This window comes from Amphibalanus amphitrite, unplaced genomic scaffold (genome assembly GCF_019059575.1).
Source record: "Amphibalanus amphitrite isolate SeventyFive unplaced genomic scaffold, NRLGWU_Aamphi_draft 000268F_arrow, whole genome shotgun sequence".
Lineage (NCBI taxonomy): Eukaryota > Metazoa > Arthropoda > Thecostraca > Balanomorpha > Balanidae > Amphibalanus > Amphibalanus amphitrite.
Window position 1 is genome coordinate 520,478 of NW_024881763.1, and position 15,607 is coordinate 536,084.

The following is a 15,607-nucleotide window of genomic DNA, read 5'->3' on the forward strand; positions in this document are numbered from 1 at the left end:
CTGGCGCACCGACACCCCGGAGAGGGAGCTGCTGGAGCGGCGACAGCTGCCGTGGCTGGCCGGCGGGTCGAAGCCCCGGCGGCCGATCGCTGGCCGCGATAGGGCCGGCTCGCGGCGGCTCGTTTTGGACGGCCGCCGCCCGGATGCCGCCCGGATGCCGGCCGTGCCCCGTCGCCATAAAGTCGTGATGCCCGGGCCCGGTATGCGGGCCAACCTCCTGTGGGGCCGCCGGACCGACTCTGGTCCAGAGCTGAGGACCGGACCGGACCGGACGGGAGGACCGGCGGACCGCCCGGCGCGGCGCGCGCTCAGATATGACAGCCGCTCCGTTTTGTCGGCGCCCGGGAGTGCGTGCCGGACGCTTTATGGGTCTATTGTTTGAGCGGCCGACGGTGGCCGGGCGGGCGGGCCGCTCGGCGGACGGGCTGACGGACGGCCCGAGCTCACCGCCCGCGGCCGTGACTCGTGTCGGGGCTAAGGAACTCGCCGGTACCGACCCGGCAGCTCGGATACCACGTGACCGCCGGACGTGGCTATCTGAGGCCGGCGGCACGGTGTCACGTGACCGGCTGGACGCGGCGTTATCGGCGCACTGGCCGCCGAGGCACGCAGGCCGGATAGCCGGCCGTTGTGGCGCGGCGCCGGCAGCGGTGGCGCCTCCTGTGACCCCTGCCTCGTACCGGTCAGGTCACTGGTCACTGGTCAGGGCACCGGCAGGGCTGATTGACTGCTTGTGTGGTTGTCGCGCTCGTACGTTTTATCTCAATGAACGCTCGGACTGTCAGTTAGTATTTGCAGTATGACATCAGATGATGCTCCACGGTGAGGTGCCCCCTGCCCTTCAGTGGCAGTGTGGAGACACCGAGCTGCAACCAGTCCCGTCATTAACTGGGACGAGCCGACGCCATCTCAGCGCGTGGCCGCCGGATTACGATAACGACCGCGGCTGGCCGGTGTAAGCGTACGGACGGCGGTGTGCTCTGTGACTGCCGGCGCTGTGGCGGCAGGTACGGCCGCGGCCGGTGTGAGCGGCCGGACGGCAGTGCGAGGTGTGACTGCCGGCGCTGTGCCGCGGCCGTGACTGTTGGGTGGGACGTACACCTCAGCTGCAGGATGACGGCGGTGGTCGGCGGTAGGGTGTCACGCCGCCCTGAAGGGTGCGAATAGTCGGCGGTCGGCGAGGGGGAGGCGACCGATATTCTCACTACCGCCCGACGAGTAACGCTATTCTTTCTCTGAATGCCATTGTCTGCAAGGTCGGCTCTATGCAGCCTTCATATAGCCATAGGCCGGCTCACAGCCCGCACATTCCCAGGACCGGGGCCGGCCGGACAATATGTCCATGTCGGCTGTCGTCCGCTCCGCAGTGATAACTAATGTTGGCCGCGCTCGTTAGAGGTATTCAGCCCCCCCCCCTGGTGCGCCCCCCTCTGGTGGTGTTTGCGCGTCCACTGGCCACCTTTTCCGGGTCCGAGGCTGAGTCTCCCTCCGGTCCCAGTGTCCGCGCGCCTGCTCCCATTGAGACCATTCAGCCGTCCTCAGAGCTGTTTTCCCCGCGCCGGACGGATCAAGACCGGCAGATGTAATGCTTCATGCGCCGTCTCTGTGTCTCTGTTCCACTTCCTCCCCCACGTCTCAGAGGAGTACCCCGGTGTGACCAGCCCTCTATGGGTCGCCGGGTCAGGCGGAGCGGTGTGACCGTGTTTGGGCCCGCCGCTGACCGTCCCCGGGCGAACCCTTCGGCCCGGCTGGGCCAGGTGGGCGCCCACCGACCCGAGATCGGCTCCCCAGTCCGCCCGGCTGGTCCGCTTCTTACGCCTATTCACGGATTGAGGTCAGTCTTTGGAGCGCTGTTTTGCATCCTCGGACGGCAGTGGGTCGCGATTGTGGGCGCGGGGGTCGCGCGTGCCCCTGTCAGCAGCATGCCGTCTGTTCACGGCTCGGCCCGTGTTTGTGTTTGTGTCTGTGGCCGGCTCGGCGCGGGCGGCCCCCCTCCGCTTCAACCCGCGGCTCCGACCCCCTTCCCCTTCTCCGGGATCCTTGGGGTGCTGTTTTGAGCCTGAAAGGGGTCAGCCGCCCTGTGCCGGAGACAATGGCCTATAAACGGCAGACGGGCCGGCCGCTCCCACGGCCCCGTCCAGAGCGGGGGGCAGGGGGCTGTCGGGACTGCCGGGCCGCGGGGTACCGGCGGCCAGTACCGGGTTCCAGGGGGGCTGACCCCGTTGGGGACCGGTCCCGAGCGGTAAACAGCGCCACTGGGCAGGCCGGAGTCGAGGGGTCCGCCCGGGGCCGGCCCGGGCCCGGCCCTCTGATTACCACCCACCGCCGACGGGGCCTCCGAACGGTCTACCCACGCCAACACGGGCGAGGCGTCCAAACCAAGCCGACCGGTTTTCATAGCCATGGCTCCGTCGGAAGGTTGATGAATTCGTCTAGCACAGAGCCGGCGGCGTACTACGCTGCGACTCCCGCTCAGCTGTATAGGTACTCCCACCGTGTGTGCCCCCGGCCCGAGTCCGCGCCGTGCGTCACCCGCCCGCGCCGTGCTGCAGTATACGGTAGGGCAGTGCGCTGGGAGCGTGTGTTTATTGATGTAGCGGCGCCGGCCGGCACTGACGGCTGTGTGTGCGTCGTGCGGCCGGCCGCCGGGCACCGCCAGTGTCCCGTGTTTACGCTGACAGGGCCGCCGGGCACAGCCAGTGTCCCGTGTTTACACTGACAGCCGGCCATCTCGACTGGGTGCGCCCGGCCCGCCGGCCCAGCGGTCAAGGTTCGGCGTGCTGCGGACAATTTGTACTTACACTTGACCGTAATAATGACATACCAGGACAATTGTGAAACTGTTTGCTGTTACTGCGCAACGCTTTTGGATAATAGTCTGCTTCCAAATCGTAGGTGCGTTTAGTGCGCTCGTCGTTGACACTCACTCGCGGCTGCTTCCCGTGTCAACCTCGCTGCAGCCTGCAATCATGGTGCACGGTTTGAGTCATATCGCTCGGTAGTTATGTCACTGCGCCAGCCACGCGACCTATTTGTGCCGTCATTTATCGGGACGTGGTGTGGCCTGTCTGCCGTTGGGCGGGCTCTAGAGCTGCCTATCTTATCTGGATAGTTTACCAAGACACGCGCGAGTGGCGGGCGGAGTAACACTTGTGTTTTGCTGGACTCCTTGAACGAGGCGGGCGATTCAAAACCAGCTGATGGCAGTTTGGCCCACGAAGGTCATCTGACCTCGATTTGTCGTGTTCTTGGTTTGAGTAGGTATTTGATCAGCCATTATATGAACAAGGCGTAACGATACAGCTTACAGACCCTGAGAGGCTGAGCGAATTACCTTAGTTAGTCGACTAAACACGATATCACTTGTTCTGAGTCAACGAACGGCAACCACAGACATTTATTTTTAAGGAATCGTTTCAACAATGCCAGTTGAATAAATTGTAAAGCTGAGTCGAAGCTGGTCGTGTGACTCGAAATGTTGGTCGGCGCTGTGAACAATTGGCCAGACACTACCGCCGGGTCTCGGCAGAGGTCCACCATCCCGGTCCTCAGGCCCACCGGGTCTCGGCAGAGGTCCACCATCCCGGTCCTCAGACCCACCGGGTCTCGGCAGAGGCCCACCAGCCGGGTCCTCAGGCCCGCCGGGTCTCGGCAGAGGTGCACCAGCCCGGTCCTCAGACCCACCGGGTCTCGGCAGAGGTGCACCGGCCGGGTCCATCAGGTCCGCCGGGGACAGACAGTTCCATGACGGTGCCGGCACATCTCTTTCAGCCAGGTCCATCCGGGGACAGGCGGCAGCTCGCCGTCAATAGTGTGGCCCATGATGGTCCAGTTGCGACATTTTAGGTCGCGTCCTCGCTAAAGCTAATGAAAGACGGCGCTACAGTTTGTCCAAGGCGTTCGCTTTTCCACTCATCAGTCATTACCACTTAGCAGTTACACAACAGACACGCATGTAGTGCCACCTACGTGCGCGAGTGCTGTGATATGATCTGCCCTATCTGGGCGGCTGGGCCTCTCGCTCGGTGTGCCGTGAGGCAGCTGCAGCACCCAAGGGCGCCCCGGTCCCCGTGTCAACGGAATGCCCTGCCCCGGGGCCGTGCCGAGCCGAAATCACCGTCTCTCATTAGTCTCCTATCGTCGCAGAGGCTGTCCGCCGGCCTTGGGCGGATCCGTGGGTCCGTGCCGGTCAGATCCGCAGCTGTCGTCAGCGCACCAGGCGCCCGGGGCCTTCAGACGGCAGGATCGGACCGAGAGCCGCGTCGATGGATGTGTGCGAGAGGAGCGATATGAAGGCATCTGATATTGAGCGATATTGATATATCGGGGAGACTGTGCATTATGAGCGAGGCTGAGAGCCATCGGGCTTGGGAATAGTATCGATGGATAGCATGTTAATGACTTACTCCACAAGAAATCGTTCGGGTCGGGGCTTTCGCATTGTATTTACAAAGCTTCGTCATCGTGTCAGTTTGTTATCGATGTGTGGGAGAGGATCGAGTTGGATGTATCGTGAGACTGCATTATGGTTGGGAACTTAGTCATACGAGCTTGGGAATGATATGATGGATGTATTGTGTGTAGGAATCTGTATGAGTGAATGGGCGAGACTGAGCAACATGGGTGAGACTGAGCGATATGGGCGATACTGAGAGCCGTGTCCGATGGCTGGGGAAGGAGACGAGCCGTGTGGGCGAGACTGAGCGGGTGGAAGTGGTTACTGGATGGACACTGGACGACACTGAGAAGCTTTGTAATCTGTGGTCGATCCGAGGGCTGGCGCAGGTGACGGATGCGCTCTACCCACGCGTGTACTCCGGGCGAACCGATGCTTGTACGCGTTTGAGGTAAAACATCCTTATCGATGCTTACATGAATTGGGAGATAAGAGGGCTGCCTACAAACTAGAGGTTCTGCTCATTCAATATCCGCTAATGTGTGAAATTTGGTCAAGACAAAGATCAGAGGCGACGGTAGCACGCTGGGGGAACCACCGATTCACCGACGGGTGAGCGCCGAGCCTGTGCCGGCAGCGCCCGTCGTGCCGCCGCTCCGGTCCGCGCCTCCTGCAGCACCCGTGTCAATAACCCCGGCCGGTGTCGGCCGAACCCGCCAGGCCGCCGCTTCATCCCCTCCCCTGCCCGGGGCAATCAGCGCTGCCACGGCACCGGGCTGCGGCGCGCGCGGGGAGTCCACGGGCAGGGGCGGCGACCCCCGCTGCCGACGACCAGACACCGCCGGGCCATCGATTATCGACCCCGACGACCCCCGCTCCGCCGCCGCCGACGGGCGTTCAAAGTTGGCGCGGCGGCAGGCCCCGCCCCGGGCCGGCGGCGGCCAATGGGTGCGGGCCGGCGGCGGCGGCGGCGGCGGCGCGGCGCCGAACAGCTGATCGGCCGCCGCGCCGCCAGTCGGTGACGGAGAGCGGGGAGGGTGCGCACGGTTCGCGCGGCGCCGAGCGAGCCTGCTGACTGACGCGGCCCAGTGCCAGCGCCGACATGGAGTGGGTTGACGTGGCCATGAGCCCCAACACGGGCTGCGAGCGGTGCATCGGGTGAGTAGAGTACGGCCGGTGCCGCCGCCGGCCCGCGGGACCGGGGTGACCTGTCAGCTGCGGTGGGGAAGGGGGGGGGGGGGGGGTAGCGCCTGGCGCTGGTGTGTGGTAGCGAACTTCCTTGGCCTGATGAGGCCAGCAGCTGCGCAGCATTTCCACCTACAGTGACTGACGTACTCCACCCTGAAGTATGGAGTCTGGCGTCTGCAGGCTTCGATATGGAAAAGTGGCTACATTTACAGCGTGGGTTACTTGGTGTCGCACCCCCGAAATGCGCCTTTGGAGGAATCACATGTGTTTTTCAGTGGCTTCCATCCTGACAACTGTGTCGACTCCGGCTCACTCTGGCCTCTGTCGGCGCCTCCGCGCCCGTCTGCTGTCAGAATCAGCTGATCGCGGCACCGGCATTTGGCGCCAAATCGGGAACACGCCACGCGGTAATGACCGGTGCGCCTACTTTGGACTTTTGGACTTTGGAGAATCAGCTGATCTCGGCACCCACATTTGGCGCCAAATCGGGAACACGTCACGGGATAATGACCGGTGCGACTGACTTACTCCGCGCTGATGACCACTCTTTAAGTGTATTATTTTGCTTAATATCAATGATTCTGGTGAAATATAAGCTAGGTGAAATAAGCTGTTACTCCTTGTTTTGCCACTGGGTCAAAATCGGACATGTCTGCCATCTTTTGTTGCCATTTCCCCACGCGTTTCCGCATTTTGCCGTCCAATGTTCAGTTACCCGTTAGTAGGTTCAAGTACACGATAAAATGTTAGATGGCATAGTTAATGCATAGTAGATGTTTGAGCACCGGTAACACACTATCTGCGTACTTGATTTTAGCCATTTCATTAGTCACACCTCCCAGTGCCTAGGTTGTCTATCTGTCGTGTCTTCATAATGGAACTGATGATGCTGCCAGTTGGTAATTGCCGTTAATTTGTCCAAGTGTATGCCCCTCCCTGATCTGTGCGGCGATCCTGCGGCCATGGTCGCGGTCTGGCCGGCCGCTCCACCCCGATATGACAGTGAGATAGCACGGCCACATGTTTCGGCTGGCCGTCCGCGGCGACTGCTATCGGGGCCGATCGGCTGGCCGGCCGTCGCAGACGGGAAGACTTTCCGAGGGTCGCCGGGCAGAGGGAAGGGTCCGGCTGCAGCCTTCACCCACTGCCGCTGAGGGACGCGCTGGCCGCGGGGACCGTCTGCCGCTGAGGGGGCGCGCTGCCCGCCGGCACCGTCTGCCGACCCCTCAGCGGCACTGTTTGTTCCCCGGTGCCCCGCCAGTCCTGCATCATACTCGCCCCTCCACGCATCAGCCAGCCATCGCCGGCCCGCCGCGCACTTTCGCCCTCCGCGGCGGCCGCCGGCGGCAAGGGCAGGCCGGCGGCGCGGGCCAGCTGCCGGCGGTCGATCAGAGGTGCGTGCCCCTGCGGCCGACCCTCGGCGCGCTCCCCTCCCGGCGCCAATGTAGAGCAGCGCGCCGCCAAACTGGGCCGGCCGGCCCCAGTCGCCTCTCACTTGTTTGTTACGCGCCATCGAGCCGAATGAAAGTGTGGAGAGAATCGGACAAATTACGGCGCCGGGCCGGCGGCGGTGCGTCCAAGACACGCATCTGTTGTGCGTGCGCCGCCGATCGGCGGGTCAGCCGGCCACCTCTGAAACAGAGGCCGTAAGTGGCAGTCCGGCGCGGTGCCATTCAGCCAGCATCCGCCGGCCGCGGCGGCATCCATCCTGAGGGTGAGCGATCGCCCAAACAAGTCGTGCGGTCAACTTTGGGTGGCCGGGCGGCTAATTGCCGCCGAAAACAGCCGTCGGGCCGCGATTAGGCCATTTTATGCAGATTGGCCGTCGGTCGGCGCTGTTTGGCCGTGCCGACGGGCCCGAAATCAGCGCAGCCGGCGGTGGCGATGGCCTGGGAACCGGCGCGGCGGCCCTGGGCGGCCGCAGACGCGACCTTAACACAGATCGGGGCCGGCCTGCCCCTTTGTGCGCGCCGCCGGAGATGTGGTGGGCCGCGGGCAGGTGGTCTGGTCCCGCGGAGAGCTGATCAGAGCGGGCGCTGGGGATGGTCGCCGCACTGGAGCATCACGGATTCCATCGCGCCGGCCGGGATTCCGGTCCGGTCCGGGAGGACGGAGCGGCTCGTCGGACATCGATCACCATCGACGAGCCGCCGGCCGACCAGCGCCATCAATCGCGCCGCCAGCCAGCTCCGCGGCCTTCGCGACCCTTCCGACACCCGACTTTCCCCGCGCGGGCCACGCGGCGGCGGCCGGGACCCGTGGGACAGGGCGGACCGCCGGGTCGCGCTGTGTCGCCGGGTCGCCAACTTTCCCCGATCGATCGTGGTCGGTATGTGCGCTCGTCAGCTCGGCAGCCGAGGGTGTCGATCTGCTGGCGACCCTGGTGTGAGGGTCGCGATTGGGATGTGCCCGGGCCGCGCGGCAGAGCCCTCGGTGCGGTTCGGGCGCTGGTCTGCGTCTGGAGGGGTGCTCCCTCCGATCGTCCCCCAGCTAGCGGGACGCTGACACGGGCGCACCAGCGCACCAGCTCTGTAAACACGCTCCCCCAGCGCGGCCGGCAAAAAGCGCTGCCGTGCCGGTGGCGCTATATTTAGGAGCGTGTCGCCGCTGATGTCGTTGGCGGTGTGGGACGGCTCGTGTGTCGGTCCTGGGGGCCCCCTGTCTGGCCGCCCGCTGACCCCCGCTGCGCCGGGGACGAGCTGGCTGAGTCAGTCGGCCGCCGGCGCTGGGCATTCCTCGCACGACCGCATGTGGCCGGACCGCGTCCCCATAGCCTGCCGGGGCCGCAGCGCACCCCGCGACACCGGCGCCGTCACCCCCTGTCGGCCAGCAGCTGATAGAGATTAGCCGGCTCCCTGGGTGATAGCAGCGTGCGTGGGGTCCGGTCGATTCTGCTCCCAGACGGACGGCTTATAGCGTGTGCTGTTCGCCGTCCGGTCCCGGGCTCCTAGCCAGGCTGGCGGCGCAGTACCCGGCAGTGAACGGGCCGCTGTTGCGCGTCATGCTCCGGCCGTAAATCTGTGCACTTGTTGGGAGCAGCTGCATGACCCGCCCGGGGCGGCGGGTTCTCCGTGCGGGCAGTGCCCTGCATGGCAATGGCCGCGGCGCTCCGCACGGCGCTCAATGCTCATGTCTCCTCAGCTGTCTGCTCGGCCGGGACGGACGGCGGCACTGGTGACTCGGGAGCCTCGTGGAGCTGCGGCGCGCGGCGCCGAGTGTGCGCCGCGCCGACCGGAAGGCCGCGTCTCGGCCGCTCGGACAGCGGCAGAGTTATGGGGCGGCCGTCCTTCGGGCCGCGCCGCCGCCGACGGCCGCGTGTCGTCAGCGGCGCCCGCCGCCCGACCTCGGCCGCTGACACGTTTACTGTGTGGCCGCGGACGTCGGGCGGCGCCAGTCTCTGCCCGGCTCTGCTCGGCTCCCTCTCTGCCAGTCTCTGCCGGTCCCCGCCCGGCTCGGCGCGGCTGCAGCCGACCTGCGGGGGACGATGAACCGCCCGGCGCGCTCCAGCGGGGTACTCCGGCCGGCGGAGGCCGACAAAGGCGGCAGGTCACGTCGGCGCTGGTCGCTGTGAGTCGCCAGTCCGGTCTCCGCGGCTGGGAGCGCGTCTGTTACCTGGCCGCCCAGCTGGCGAGCTTCGTCCCACCGCGCCGGGCGGCATTGTGGCGCGCCAATGTGAGGAATTCTGGCGGGAACCGGCCGCCGGCTGGCGCACCGGCGGCCGGGAATAGAGGCCAGTCACCTGGCGGCTCCCACCGCCTACCGCTGGGAACGGCGGCGGGGGAGGGGCGCGGCGCCCCAAGGCAGCGCCGGAAGCGGCCGGCACCTGGGCCACGGCACGGCGGCTCCAGGTGCCGGTCACTTCCTCAGGAAGCGGCCTCTGTCCCCCCCCCCCCCGCCGCCGCCCGGGGAGCTGTCGGTCACGGTGACCGACCACCCCCGCCCCGCGCGGTCACGGCTCCTGTCCGCCGCCCGGCCGGACCGATCGCCACCGCCCGGGCGCCGCTCGCCCGATAAATGATGCCTAATTGCGGACCGAGCCGCCGGCCGACGGAAGTTCGCTCGGCCGCCGAGCTCCAAGGCAGCCCGACAGAGGCAGCGCGCGCGGCTTGGATTTCGGCACGGTGCCGGTCATGTGTCGGCATCGGCGGCGTTTTTGCGGCTTTTGCGGCGCGCAGCTGCGCCGACTCTGTGCGCCGGCGCGCTCAAAGGTCGGGCAAAAAACTGTGCCCAGATTTTCTCCGGTGGTGGATTTTTGCGGCGCGGGGCCTTGCCACGTCTGGCCGGGCCGGCCGCGGTACTCATTGTCTGATACAACCCTTGATTAAGTCGGCAGCGGGCGCCGGCGCTCGGCCGTCAGTGATCTGCCCGCATTCCTGCGTTGCGCAGCGCGCAGCTGCCGGCGCCGCTGACCTCGGCCGACGCACACCCCTGCCCTTGGCGGCGCCACGGCCGGGGACGGAGCGGCAGAGGACCCTCGGCGGGCAGTGGAGCTCGAGAGGACCCCCGGCCGGCGGACACCTCGGTCCGGCGCCGCGCAGCCGGCCGGGGCGCTGTCTCCCGCGCTGTCCACCGATGTCCTTGTGTTTTAATTATTTACCGGCCATGTGGATACGTGAGGGTGATAAAAAGCCAGGGGCAGCGGCGGCCGCGCGCCGGCAGCGGAGACACGGCGGAAACGCAGACGGCCTCCGCGCCGGGCGGCGGCGCAACGGCCGACGGGCGCGGCGGCGGTCCACAGGTAAAAACGGTCGACGTGAGAACGGCGGGCCGGCCGCCGGCGGTGCCGCCGTCCCGGGCGGCCGGTACCGGCCGGGGTTGTTGGCCCCGGTGACGGTGACAAGGCAGCGCGCCGCCGGTGGGTGGCGATCACCTCAGATCAGCCGCTGAATGGGCCGGCCGGGCCCGATTTGAACCGGCCGCGCTGCCGGGCTGGTGCCGGGCCAGCGCAGCGTGGGAGTGCGCCGCGGGCGCGGCCGGCCCTGTTCCCGGTGTGTCTTCACGCCCCAATTACGCGCTCATCTTGCGCCGGCCCATCTCCGGACTATGCAGACTATGCATAGTTAACCGGGCCGGGCCAATTACGCGGCGTGTAATGAGCCGGCCGGCGCTGCCGCTGCGACCGCAGAGCTGCCGGGACGCGCCTCTCCGCGCGGCCGTGTCCCGGCCGGACGATGTTCCCGCGGCCGCCGGGCAGAGCCGGTGACCGTTCTGGATGCACGTTACACCTGGAGGACATATCTGTTGGCCAACGGGCGTGGCGCTGCACCTGTCTGCGGGCGGCGAACCCTTCCTCGTACCGACCGGCACACGCACCGCCGCACCCCAGCCGTGCTGCAGCGAAAACACGGCGGCGCGGCCACCGTTACTCTGTACGTGGGGGATGGTTCCGGCCGGTCTGCCGCGGTGGCCGCTGGGCGTGACAGAACGGAAATGGCGCCCTTCCTTATATCACTGCATGTAATGCTACGTTTCCAACGACACCATTTGGAGGGAAACGACATGCTTATCCCTGGAACGTATGTAGTGTTTTTGCCCCGCTATGTTGCTGCGGCTCGTTCCCCGTGTACTAACCCCGTGCCTCCCTCTCTACCAGGCCGCTGCACGATGTCCACGAGGTCCGTCTGCCGTGTACTAACCCCTCGTCTCCCTGTCCGTCAGGCTGCTGCGCGATGTCTCTCTGGACGAGTGGAGCGGCACGCCCGAGTCGGCCGGCCGGCCGGCGCCGCTGCGTCGCAACCGGTCGCTGCCGGTGCGCCAGCGGCTGCTCTCGGCGGCCGACTCGCCCGCGCTCGACAAGGAGAACGCGCCGCTCCTGTCGCCGGCCGCCAAGCTGGACGGCTCGTTCGACTTCAGCAGTCCGAAGCGGGCCTCCTACAGCGACAGGTGAGGCGGCGCCGGCGCCGCGGACGGCCACGGCGGGTACGGGAGCAGTGAGGCGGGGTCGGTGGCCTAGGCGATGCTAATTCATTAGTTGTAATCGCACTGAGTTTGATCATTCTCATAAATTATGATATTTTTGTTTTCTAGTTACTTGAACTTTTGTTTCATTAAACTTTGTTTAGTCATTGATTTTGTCATAACAGTTCTACGTGCTGGTTGTTTTTGGTGTTGGGGAGCTGTCTGACCGACCCTCCCTCCCCTGGCCAGGTCGGCGCGTGCTCCGGACGGCGGCTGCTCGCGGCGGCTGCCGCTAGGCCAGCTGCAGCGCGCCGCGCCACACAAGGCCGAGCTGGCCGAGACGGCCGACCCTTGCTCGCAGGACAGCGGCTATGACGCGTCCGAGAGGGACGACTTCCGGTTCGCCGCGCCCACGGCGCGCCCGCCGCGTCGTGTCCGCTCGTCGGCGTCGTCCGGCTCGTCGGGCAGCAGCCCGGCGCGCCTGCAGCGCTCCGACTCGGACGGATTCATGGACGCCATCGCGCTGGACACGATGGACGAGAGCGCCATGCCGGCCGGCCTGCAGGAGCTCCTCTCGGCGCCCATCCTCCACAGTCCCGCCAGCGAGCCGGCCGCCGCCGCCGCCGGCCAGCCCGCGCACCGGCGGCCGCCCATCCGGCGCTTCCTCTCCATGGTCGAGCACCCGACCACCGACGCCGCCAGGGCGCACGCGGTGAGTGCCGGCGGCCGTCCGCAGAGGGGCTGACTTGATGTTTGCTGTCGTCCGCTCAGTGAAGTCGGCTCTGACATGCCCCTGTTAATGATGTAGCTGATGCAGCCCGCTCTGACCGCTCGTCTCCGTGTCTCCCCCAGACCCTGACGGACCGGATGCCGGTGCCGGTGCCCGGCCGGGTGGGCCAGTTCAAGCGGCCCGAGCCGCCCGCCCACGAGCCGTGCTCGCCCACCCGTAAGCGGCTCTGCTCGCTGGCCGAGGCGTCTCCGTCTCCGTCTCCGTCCCCGCCGCGCGCCTTCGAGCTGCAGCGGTCGGAGAGCCACCGGCTGACACCGGTCAGCGAGCGCGTGCGGCCACTGCAGCGGTGCTTCTCCGAGTCGGAGGCCACCATCAAACGGGCCGTCCAGCGATGTGAGTGTGTGAGACGGACAGACGGAGGCGGCGGGAGGCGGACTTTAGGCTGTGGGAAGCGACTGGGGTGCCGGGATGTACAGAATGAAATTAGTGCTTTATGTTCAAATGTAACTGAAGTTTAGTTTTCAAAATCACTCAGTATCGATTTATCGTTGCTCGTTGAAGTGTTGTATTTCGTACGATGCACACTTGCCGTTTCTGTCCCGTTGAGCGCACACCTGACCGGCGGCTGGCGCTCTGTTTCAGCGTGCCAGGACCCGGACCTGATCGGCGACAGCACGCGTCCCTACGTGCTGCCGCTGGTGCACACCTCGCGCAACAACGACCTGAAGGCCATCAGCGGCGAGACGCTGGCGCGCCTCATGGACGGCCACTTTAACCACGTGGTCGAGTCGTTCGAGATTGTCGACTGCAGGTAAGCGGCGGCTCGGCGGCGCCGGGTGGGCGGGCGACTCCTGGTATTTCAACCGTTTCAAAGTGGCCAGTGGTCGGTTCCTCTGCAGATATCTGGGACCAACGGCTGTTTTTTTTTTGTTGTTGCTGTAACAGCTGACCGTTGAATGGCTCCTCTCCCGGAGTTACCCGCCTCAGGTCGGCCTGTTCCCCCCTGTGACACGCTCTGCCCGTTCCGCCAGGTACCCGTACGAGTTTGATGGCGGCCACATCCGCGGCGCCGTCAACCTGTACACCAGGGACGGCATCCACGAGCGTCTGCTGGCCAACCGGCGCGCGCTGCCGCCACCCTCCGAGGCCGACCAGATCGCCGACAAGAAGCGCCACATCGTGGTGTTCCACTGCGAGTTCTCGTCGGAGCGCGGGCCGAGCATGTACCGCTTCCTGCGAGAGCAGGACCGCAAGCTGAACAAGGCCACCTACCCGGCCCTGCTCTACCCGGAAATCTACCTGCTCGAGGGCGGCTACAAAAAGTTTTTCGAGCGGCACTTGGAACAGTGCGAGCCGCGCACGTACAAACCAATGAACAAGGAGGGGCACGAGAGTGACCTGAAGCACTTCCGCGCCAAATCCAAGTCCTGGGCGGGCGACAGCCGGGCGCGGGGCGTCTCCAAGCGCATATTCTCGTGATGGGAGTGCGGCTAGAGACGAGTAGCGGCCCGGGCGCCGTGTGCCGCCGTGCAATAGAGGCGCCGGCCGCCGCCGCCCCGTGCTTGACGTGTGTGATATCAGCTGTTACCAAAGTGGCGCGTCGCCGGCCCGTGTCGCCAGATCAGCAGGGACCACAAATCTATAGACGGCTCCGGCCCGACACCCCACGCTCACTGTCAGAGGCATTGTAGTAGTGCGCCGCGACATGCTTAGTTAGGCCTATGATCTGATTGATTGACTGGCGACTGGTTGATGGGTGCTGAGCGCCGCCGTCGGCACGGCGACTGTTTTATGTATGCGACTGAGAGGGACCGGGCGGCCTGCCGGCGGTCCGGAGGGCCGCCCAGCCGTGCCGCCGTGCCGGCCGGCGGCCCGCCCGCAGCGTCCCGACAGACAGGGCATTCGCGGCGCAGTGTGTGCGCCGGCCGCGTGCGGTCTGGGCGCCGGGTGTGAGGACGACAGACAGATCTCTGAGCACTGCCCGCCGCCCGCGGCGGAACAGTGGAAATTCAGGCGCCTTGAGCGCGTCCGTGTTTGATTCTGTTACGCGGCTCCGTCGCTGGCGGACCGAGCGCCGTTATAGGAATAAATTCGCGTACCTCACACACAGATACAGAGCGGCGTTTGGATGTCAGCAGGGGACCGAGTCGTGGCTTAGGAGTGTCAGTATTGTTCCGTTTACAGTAACTTGGCAATGATTGGTGGGATCGCCGTGAGACGGGACATATCCCTACCGGGCGATGCCTCCCCAACTGCTCACGTACAGGGACTGCATCGACATCTCAAGAACCGCCGGACCGAGTGCACTGTACTTCGGTGCTCCGTTGGGGGGGGGGGGGGGGGGGGCGGTTAGGACGGTGAGCCACGGAAGTCGGTGGGAGTTGCCGCTTGCACACGTGCGCACGGGTAGGCTCTGTACTGAGCTCGTTCATTCGTCGCCCAAAAGGCGACTCGCTGGCATTTTGGGAGCGTTCCTTGGCTTTTGCAAATCGAGCTCTCGAAATATGGTAATCATGACATGAAGAGTTACCCGTCTATGCATTGGGTAAACGGAGCTATCTTTGCAAGTTTAACCCTCGCATGTGTGCGGCGTTTTCCAGCTTCTAATGTGTAGGGGGGGGGGTCGGTTGGACCCCCCCCCTTGCCGTTTGGCCCCTGATCGAGCTAGAGCTTCGCGGAAAAAACGAGCGTGTTGCCCGTGACGAGAGGAAGCCGATGATACCCAATTTTAAGGTCCTAGGTCATTGGTTGACCTTCCAGGTCAGGTCAATGACCCAAGGTCGGGAAAATCGGGACCTGTTAGAAAGTCGTAAAGTGTGGCTGCTAAGGGGTTTTTCGGGGTGCTGATCACGAATATCGTGTTAGTTTTGATCACAGATGATGTCTTTAAGCATTTAGACCAGGTCGGGTCAGGTCAGGTCAGGTCAACCAGTAGGCGTCGTGACGGGTATTAGTATTACGTGTCAACCGCCTCTGACAGCTTCGTAACATGTTACGAAGTCACCAAAACTACTTCGTAAATGTTCAAATGGTTGCTAAATTCGAATTCAGCTCCAAAAACTAGCCTAGAAACATGTAAAACTCGAAAAAGTGAACCGAGGTCACCAAAGGTCAATGACCTGACCTGACCTTCAGGTGACCTTGACACCCACCCTAATGCATGGGAGCAACATCAAATCACATGTTTGAACGTTTGAAACCACGAAAAGCTTGCAAACGCGCGGCTAATGCGAGCCGACATACGCGGAATCGCGATTCCGGCCAAACATGGTCTCGGAAAAGAGGTCACAGGTCAAAGGTCATTGGGGTCAGGGTCATGAAATTTTCAGGGTAGGTGTAAAATTGATCAATGCGAGGGTACTGAAAGTTTCGTCGCGATCGGCCGCTTTTTACGC

General features: G+C 64.8%; 1 protein-coding gene across 2 annotated transcripts in view; it reads left to right on the forward strand.

The window, feature by feature from the left end:
• The window catches only part of LOC122386955 (M-phase inducer phosphatase-like), a 58,605-nt gene extending 44,278 nt beyond the window's left edge, over positions 1-14,327 (forward strand). The window contains exons 1-6 of one of the 2 annotated variants that reach the window (XM_043376710.1): positions 5,415-5,554; positions 11,243-11,467; positions 11,732-12,194; positions 12,335-12,605; positions 12,855-13,023; positions 13,244-14,327. In XM_043376710.1, the coding sequence (XP_043232645.1) occupies positions 5,499-5,554; positions 11,243-11,467; positions 11,732-12,194; positions 12,335-12,605; positions 12,855-13,023; positions 13,244-13,691 (1,632 nt within the window). In that variant the 5' untranslated portion in view covers positions 5,415-5,498 and the 3' untranslated portion in view covers positions 13,692-14,327. Of the gene's footprint in view, positions 1-5,414; positions 5,555-11,242; positions 11,468-11,731; positions 12,195-12,334; positions 12,606-12,854; positions 13,024-13,243 lie in introns of those variants that run through there. The other variant, XM_043376709.1, reaches the window with a different exon arrangement.
• Positions 14,328-15,607: the final 1,280 nt, after the last annotated feature.